Below are 9,223 nucleotides of genomic sequence, written 5' to 3' on the forward strand. Positions count from 1 at the left end.
GTAAATTTGAATAACAGTCATATTAATGGGTCTTCCTTGTAGGTGTATGGATATTATCTTATCACTGACAGCATTGTACTTCAGGACAGATATTGAAACATCGTTTGGGATGATGAATGCCATGCTATTCCTCTTCAAATTGTCATTCCCGGCATAGTAGATCCTATGGTTGTCTGATTCAAAATGCCCAAAACCTGTCCATTTCAGCTCACTAATGCCTAGGATATCAATCTTTATGCATTCCGTTTCATTTTTGACAACTTCCATTTTTCCTAGATTCATACTTCATACATTCCATGTTCTGATTAACGAATGTTTGCAGCTTTTTCTCCTCAATTTGAGTTATGCCATGTCAGCACATGGAGGCCCTGTACGACTTACTTTACCCATATCATTAAGGTTGGTTCTACTCTGATGAGGCAGGTCTTTCCCAGTCCTATTTTGAGTGCCTTCTGGCCCAAGGGTCTCGTCTTCCTGCACTGTGTCAGTGTTTCTGAGCTATTCATAAAGTTGCCTAGTAATGTATCAGACAGTGTTTATCTGCTATTCATAAAGTTTTCCCTGGCCAGTTTTTGAGAAGTGGATTGCCTCCTCCTTCTTCCTCGTCTGTCTTAGTCTGTAAGCTGCATTGAAACCTGTCCACTACATGCAACTCTGCTGGTGTCTGAAATACCAGTGGCACAGTCTCAAGCCTCACAGCAATGTACAAGCCCCACAGAATGACAAACTTACAGACAAGTTTTTCTCCCTTAGCTGTTGGAAACCTCTGTGCCCTCCCCTTACCTAATTCCTACATGGAACCTGCCACTTTGTGGTCCCTGGCTGCTTCTCTCTTTCTTGGCTCTAGGGGGCTTGGGGGCTAGCCTTGCCTCTCTCCTCTTTACCTAGATATCCTGCTGCTCCGGAGATCCCTGGCCTCTCCTGCTCCCTCCCTTTCCTGGCTCTAGGGGGCTTGGGGCCTAGCCTTGCTTTACATCCCTTTTTACTTGGATATCTTGTCACTCCGCAGGTCCCCAGCCTCCACTTATTGGCATAGCTAAAACAGCTTTGTAACATTTGCCCAAGTAGGCCAGAGGCCAAGGGGCTATGGGGCTGAGAGGCTGAGGGCCAGAGAGAGGTTTACCTACAGGCACTACTCAGAAGAGGCTGTTCTGATTCTGAATTATAACATGTTACTTCTCTAATAAACCTCATAATTGTAAGAATTGTCTGTGAGTTCTTTGTGACCATTGCAACAAATTATTAAACCCATCAATGAAGTAGAGATCTGTGGGAGAGACAATTGGTGTCAGAATTGGTTAAAAAAAAAAAAAAGGGTGGAGGATGGAGGCATGTCTGACCTCTGCCTCATAAGAATTAGCCTTGGGCTGTTGATCTTGATCCTCCTGTCCCCTCGTGAAATTAGAGGTCAGATGCCTCCTGCACATCATTCTTACATAGGGATTTATACATCCTCTATGGCTCCAAAAAGCCTAGATTCCATGAGAATTGGATGAATTCCCCCCCTTTTGATCAGGATTCTTCTATAGAATCTTTGATCAAACAATGGGATTTTTTCAAAAGATAGGTTGAAGAGCCAGGAAAAGAAATTGACAACAAAAACATGATGCAAGGGTAATAAATGAATAAGAACCATTAAAAAAAACAAAAAACAAAAAAACCCAGAAAGACATGGCTGAGAATGAAATGAATCACATGGGGTAAAGTACAGGAGGGAGTCACAGGAAGGCGATTAGAACAATTAGAGAGAAAATGATAGTCATGAAGGTTAGCAAAGTTATCCAACATTTGGAGAGTGAAAGAATTCAAAGGGATCAAAGGGATAGGGTAGGAAGATTTTTTTGAGAGTAAGGAAGAATCTTTGGTAAGGTCGTGCTACATGCCTGGAAAAGCAGATCTAAAATGACAATGATAAACCTGGTCTGAAACTTCCATAATTCAGTCTCCAGACAGAAAAGGCATACTCCACATATGTGGAATGTTAAGTGGGTATCAGAGTTCTCCATGCAAACATTTCCTACCAGAAAATATAAGCAAACTCTACAGAAATTATGAAGATAATATTATATTATGATTTAAAATTATAATACTAAAATAATGTAAAATGTTAAAATACTAGATATGTAAGATTATTAGTGTTATAAATGTATTATCTAATGTAAAGGTAATAAGCAGACAGTCTTAATTTGAAAGAACTCGGGGAATATAACAACCACCAGCATTTCTTTCTTTTTTTTTTGTATGATCTCACTTTTATGAAAAGACAAGAAAAAGTACACATATAGAAACCAATGTTCATTGGTGGTTACCAGGGATGGGAGGGGGAGATAGGGGAAATCACTATCTAGATAGGAGATACTTGTTATTTTCCGTGATGGGAAAGATAATACCAAATGTGAGTGAAGTATGCACAAACTGACCAAGGTAAATGATCTCACTAAGAACTAAAGGATGTTTTTGGTAAATTTTGAAACAGTGACAACCACCAAAATATGTGTGTGTGTTCCCATAGGTAGGTATGTATGCATATATGTGTATGTTGTTATTAGGTGCCATTGAGTTGACTCCAACTCATAGCGACCTTATGTCCCACACAATGAAACAGTGCCCAGTCCTGCACCATCCTCACAGTCAATCCAGCTCATTGAGGGTCTTCCCCTTTCTTGCTGGCCATCTACTTTACCAACCATGATATCTTTCTTCAAGGACTGGTTTCTTCTGATAACATGACTAAAGAATGTGAGATAAAAGAATTCCAGCTACACTTCCTCCAAGACAGATTTGTTCCTTCTTCTGATAGTCCATGGTATTTTCAGTATTCTTAGCCAACACCACAATTCAAAAGCGTCAATACATTTTAGATGTTCCTTATTCATTGTCCAGCTTTCATATGCATATGAGGCCATTGAAAAGACCCTGGCTTGGGTTAGGCACACCTTAGTCTTCAACATTACATCTTTTCTTTAACACTTTAAAGAGGTCTCTTAAGTAGGTTTGCTTAGCACAATACTTCATCTGATTTCTTCCATGGGTGGTGGTGTGGATCCATGTAAATTGAAATCCTTAACAATTTCAATCTTTTCTCCATTTTTCTGAATGATGCTTATTGGTCCAGTTGTGAGGATTTTTGTTTTCTTTATGTTGAGGTGTAATCCATACTGAAGTCTTTGATCTTCATCAGTAAGTGCTTCAAGTCATGTTCACTTTCAGCAAACAAGTTTTTGTCATCTGCATGTCTCCGGTTATTGATGAGTCTCCTCCACTCCTGATGCCATGTTCTTCTTCATGTAGTCCAGCTTCCCAGATTATTTACTTAACATATAGATTGAGTAAGTATGGTGAAAGGATACAACACCGGCACACACCTTTCCTGATACTAAACGTTGCAATATCCCCTTGTTCTATATGAGTATCTCTCTCTTGTTCTATGTACAGGTTCCTCATGAGCACAATTAAGTGTTCCCACCAGCATTTCTTGAAAAAAAAAAAAAAAATCCACCCTATGTTGTCATTAGGAGCTCTGGTAGCATAGCGCGTAAGGCGTTTGACTGCTAACCAGAAGGCTGGCGGTTCAAACCCACCAGCCATCTCTCAGAAGAAAGGTTGGGCAATCTACTTCCATAGTGATACTGCCTCAGATACCCAAGGAGGGTTGCTATGAGTCATATCCGACTCGACAGCATTGGGTTGAGTGGGATGTTGTCATTGAAAGAGCTATGGTGTTACAATGCCTAAAGCATTTGACTACTAACTAGGAGATTGGTGATTCAAACCCACCAGCTATTCCGTGAAAGGAAGATGAGGCAATCTATTTCTGCCTTGTAAACCCAATGGGGGTCACTATGAGTCAGAATTGACTCAATGGCAGTGGATTTGAGTGTGTTATAATTCACCCAAATTATTAAAGTCAAAATAACAAACTCAGGAGTATTAAAACCATGGTTAAGAAGCAATAACAATAACAGAAAAATACTAGTGAACATTTAAACCATTATAATGTAGTATTTTTAATGCATTTTATTGGAATATAATTTATATACGGTGAAACACACAAAACTAAAGTGACATGAGTCAATACTTTTTTTTTTTTTTTTGCAGTGTTCCCTCCCCTCCCTTCCCACCTCTGGCAACCAACAAAGCAAATTTCCCTCTATATATAAACCTTTCCTTGATCCTCCACAACAAGGAACTAATACTATATTTGTCCTTCTGTGATTGACTTATTCCACTCAGCAGAATGTCCTCCAAGTTCATCCATATTATGCAGTGTTTTGTTTAGTGCTGCAGAGCATTCTAGTACGTATATGTACCATAGTTTGGTCATCCACTCTTCCATTGATGGGCACGTAGGTTGTTTCTATCTTTTTGCTATTGTAAATAGTGCTGTGATGAACATGAGTGTACATATATCTGTTCTTGTCCTGGCTCTCACCTCTCTAGGATATATAGCTAGTAATGGGATTGCTGGGTCAAATGGTATCTCCAATTCCAGCTTTCTAAGGAATCACCATATTGCTTTCCACAGTGTTTGTATCACTTCACAACCCCACCACCAGTGTATGAGAGTCCCAATCTCTCCACATCCCCACCAACATTTATTATTTTGTCTCATTGAACCTTGCCATCAGTGCTGGGGGAGGCGGTATCTCATTGTTGTTTTGATTTGCATCTCTCTAATGGCCAATGATAGTAAGCATCTCTTCATGTATTAGCTGGCCACCTGATTATCCTCCTTGTTGTAGGGTTTTCTCTGTGTTTTTCTCAATTTTGTCAGTGTTGTCCTTGATCTGTCTCTCAATTCGTTGAAGGTACCTAAATATAATTCTTTTGAATTCCTTATCAGGGAGTTCCAATGCTGCATCTCCCTCAGGGATGTGTTTTGGGTCTGTAACCTGGTCCCATTTCTTTTGCTTTATCTTGCTTCTTTGTGTGGACTGTGATGCTCTGTTGTCTCTGAAGCATTGTGATGTTTTTGTGTTTATATTTAATTGGTAATTGTATGTTGGAGTGACTTGCCCACGATTTTTGTTTTCTTTGTATGTTATCTATGCAAGCAGAGTACTGTGCTGTGCTCCTCTATTCACTGGTTGACAGCACTTACACACTTACCACCTGTCTCCTTTCCTATTGTCAGCCTGTCGTATGTCCCTGCCAACCTGGGCAAACAGAGCCTATTCTTAGGTCCCTGGAATCCGAATAAGAATGCTATCATTTTAAAATCTAAAATGGTTGCCACTTGTAAACATTCAAAATGGCTGCACCCTCAGTCACTTTAAATATCCAAAATGGCCACCGCTTATAAACATTCAAAATGGCTGCACCCTTGGTCACTTTAAATATCAAAAATGGCCGCCACTTGTAAACATTCAAAATGCCTGTGCCTTTGATCACTTTAAATATTCAAAGTGGCTGCCACTTATAAACATTCAAAAAATGGCTGCACCCTCAGTCACTTTAAATATCAAAAATGGCTGCCACATGTAAACAATCAAAATGGATGGCTGCACCTTCCAGACAGCGAAAAGTCAAAGCTCAGGGTGTCTCCCTCCTTGCTGTTTCCCTTCCTAGTCACAGGCCACCAGTGCAGCTGTCCCTGCAGCCCTTGGTGATCAGGGCTGATCTTTAGGTCAATTCTCAGGTCCCAACACCACTTGGAAATATTCAGGCTGTTGGTCTCGTCACAGTAGCTGACAGTCTAAAGCTCTGACCATCTCTGTACTCACTATTTTCATTCAGGTTTTTCCACTAGTTGGTGCCTAATCCACTTCCACATAGTTCCTTTCAAAGCTCAGGGCTCCAGGATTATCTTCTGTATCTCTGTCAATTGGTTTTTCCTTTCTTTTTTGAAGAGGGTATGTGTCTCTTGTCTGCCTATAATGCAGTTTTAAGAGTAAACTGGGGGGATTATGATTACAGAAGAGAATGTAAATATTATGTACCCTGACAAAACAAAAATGGTATAACCAAAAGAAAACAAAACAAACCCACTGCCACTGAGTCTATTCCAACTCACAGCCATCCTATACAACAGAATAGAACTGCCCCATAGGGTTTCCAAGTCTATAAATCTTTAAAGAAGCAGACTGCCTCATCTTTCTCCCATGGAGCAGCTGGTGGGTTTGAACCATCAACCACTTGGTTAGCAGCCAAATGCCTTAACCACTGTACCGTAAGCAACAAAATTCAGGAGATATGAGGAAAGAGAGAGGAAATATAGTGTTAATCATAGAGCATTCATATGAAAATATAGTTAACCTCTTTAAGTTTTCATAATCCTTTTTTCTTAGTGTTAAGTCTCTTTTTTTAAAAAAACATACTTAACTGAAGGTTAGAACATTATTTGGTTTCACTTCTGCTTCTTTTTCTTATGTTAAAGTCAAGCAAAATTAAATATAAATGATCATATTAGAAAAAATTATGTAATCCTTTATATCATCCCATTCTTCTAATAGGCTATGAGCATAAAGAGATACCCAGAATGATGCTCTACTCTTACAAATACAGTGGTTGGATATTGGATAGTTTGTTATGGTACTTTTCAGTGTTGCTTGAATTATTTTTAATGACCCCATATTTCTACAAAAACCATAAAATCATTACTATTAATATAAAGTCTTGGTGACTAGTATCATTATTTTTCTAATTGTTTCTTAGTCATTGCAGTTTTGACAAACACTAGAAAAGTCCTTGACAGTATTTTTGCATTTCATGGTAGAGGTATTGACAAGTGCCTAGAGGCCAAAGGCATGTGCTGTGGAAAATATCTGCCATTTTAATAGGATGCTTTTTGCATTCTTAGTGAATTCACCAATCAAAACAGTGGACTAACTGGGGTGTATATGAAGTGGAGTTGGCCTGAATCTCTGTGATGCTGGTGGGCAGGAACTGCAGTCCACGGTGCTATTGGATCAATGTCTGAACCAAGAGTACAAAAACTTTACCTATGATACTGGCTTAAGCAATAACTAGCACCCTAATTTGGATACTTGCTTAAAATAGAGTCCCTCTGCAATTCTGCACCTTGCCACTGTGAGTTCTTTTCACTTCCTTAAAGGTTCCATGTTCTCCTGCCTCTGGGCCTTTGCACATGCAGTTCCCTCTGCATCAAACATGCTCTCCCTTTCCATCTCTTCACCCAGCTCCTTTTTCAGGCCTCAGCTTTAATTTCCCTTCTTCTGGAGGGCCTTCTGTGACCCAGACGAGGTTAGATCGCCCTTCTGTATAACTGGTAGCACTTCTCATAGTGTCTTTCTAACCATCTGCTCAATAACACACCTCTTCAGTGGAGACTGGAATCCAGTTTAGGAAATAAAAGGTCAGCACTTGCTTCGTCTTCCTCTTCCTGCCTCTGCTGAGATGTGACCTCTGTCACTTGCAACAAACTCCTCTCTCCTCTCTTCCTGCTTCCTCATAGCCTCTATGGTTTGTTTTGATTTTTTCTCAGCAGGCTTTTTGGCTCCTGCTTCTGTTAAAAAACTAAGTTTTTCAGTTTTAAGTTCATCACGAAGGAATAGATGTTCAGTTTAGCCTGTTACTCCTTTGGGATCAAGCCCCACTCCTGGGCGCACAGGCCAGTGTCAGAATGAACTGGGCACTGTGCAGGCGCTCAGTTCCCTTGCTTGGCTTTTGGTAAAATATACTGAAGTACAAAAAGCACATTGCGTGTACACCAGTGTTTATCGCAGCACTGTTCACAATAGAAAAGATGTAAACTGAAGATGAATGGATAAACAAAATGTGATACATACATATAATGAAGTATTTTTCAGCCATAAAGAAAAGTGAAGTCCTGTTACATGCTGCAACATGAATGAACCTTGAAAACACTTTGCTGAGTGAAATAAACCAGACACAAAAGGACAAATATTGTATAATCCCACTATTATGAAATAGCTAGAATAGACATACATAAAGACAAAAGTTTATTAATGTTACCAGTGGCTGGAAGAAGGGGAAACGGGGAGTTGTTGCTGAAGGGATACTAAGTTTCTGTTTGGGATGATGGAAAACATTGGGAATGAATAGTGGTGATGATTGCACATGATGAACGTAATTAATGCCAACAAATTGTACACCTAAAAATGATTAAATGGCAAATGTTTTGTTATGTATATATTTTATCAAAATGGAATTTTTAAAAAGCATGTTGCAAAGCGGTGTGTACAGTGTGATCCTAAATCCGTGTATGTATTAAAGGCCATAAGGAAATAAACCAAAATATTATAAATGGATTTCTTTAGTGGAATTTCTAGTTATTTTTATTTATTTGCTTTTAAATTTTCTGAAATAAACGTTTTCATAGATGCTTAAATATCACCGACATATGGGACCTCCCCAAGAAGACTAGCAAAAATTGGCCCGACCATTTGGAAATGTCTTTTCTTCCCACATTTCTCATTTCTGCCCATATTCGATGTGTTTGCTTATTCTTTCTGTCTTTTTCCTCCCCAGATGACGGGATGCCTAGGATCCCTCCGCACATCCTCAACAGCTCCCCATCCGATCAGCAGATTAATCAGCTGGCCCAGAAGCTGGGGCCTGAGTGGGAGCCCATGGTACTATCCCTGGGTCTCTCCCAGACAGATATCTACCGCTGTAAGGCCAACCACCCCCACAATGTGCAGTCGCAGATCGTGGAGGCCTTTGTCCGGTGGAGGCAGCGCTATGGGAAGCAGGCCACCATCCAGAGCTTGCACCGAGGCCTTGAGGCTGTGGAGGGGGACCCCTCGGTGCTGCAGCACATGGTGGAATGACGGTGCCCATCAACCTGCTGCGGAGGCTGTCTCCAAGTCACAAGGGTAGCTGACTTTCACTTATGGCAGGTTTTTTGTTTTGATTCGTTTTAGTTTTCCTTTTTCAATGATCTTTAGATACAGGGGGCACAACAGAGTTTCCACTTTACATGACTTGAAAGGACTAATTACTCAGTAGATCTCCCACATTGGCTGGATGATTGTTTTTAATTGCTTGAAGATTGCTTTGTTGTAATTGTACAGTTTTTAATTGTATGGTTGCCTTTTAATAGACTGGTAAATTACAGTGGTTCTAACAATTTTTTTTTTTTTTTATCACATTACATACAGGTGTCCTATATATAAGACATATAAACACCCACTTTTATGTTGCCTGGGAACTGAACTGTGGACTTTGCTATTAATAATGATGATGATAATAAAAAGTGAATTGCTCTATGTAATGTGCCCCGTTCATGGGAATGTATTAT

The 9,223-nt window shown here is 39.8% G+C and overlaps 1 protein-coding gene across 1 annotated transcript in view; it reads left to right on the top strand.

Annotated features, from left to right (window-relative positions):
• The window catches only part of CRADD (CASP2 and RIPK1 domain containing adaptor with death domain), a 352,161-nt gene extending 343,408 nt beyond the window's left edge, over positions 1-8,753 (top strand). Inside the window, exon 2 of the mRNA XM_007946134.1 lies at positions 8,452-8,753. Coding sequence (XP_007944325.1) covers positions 8,452-8,753 — 302 coding nt within the window. The remainder of the gene's footprint in view (positions 1-8,451) is intronic.
• Positions 8,754-9,223: the final 470 nt, after the last annotated feature.

Source organism: Orycteropus afer, unplaced genomic scaffold (assembly GCF_000298275.1).
Source record: "Orycteropus afer afer isolate SDZICR_OR568_19922 unplaced genomic scaffold, OryAfe1.0 scaffold00151, whole genome shotgun sequence".
Classification (NCBI taxonomy): Eukaryota; Metazoa; Chordata; class Mammalia; order Tubulidentata; family Orycteropodidae; genus Orycteropus; species Orycteropus afer.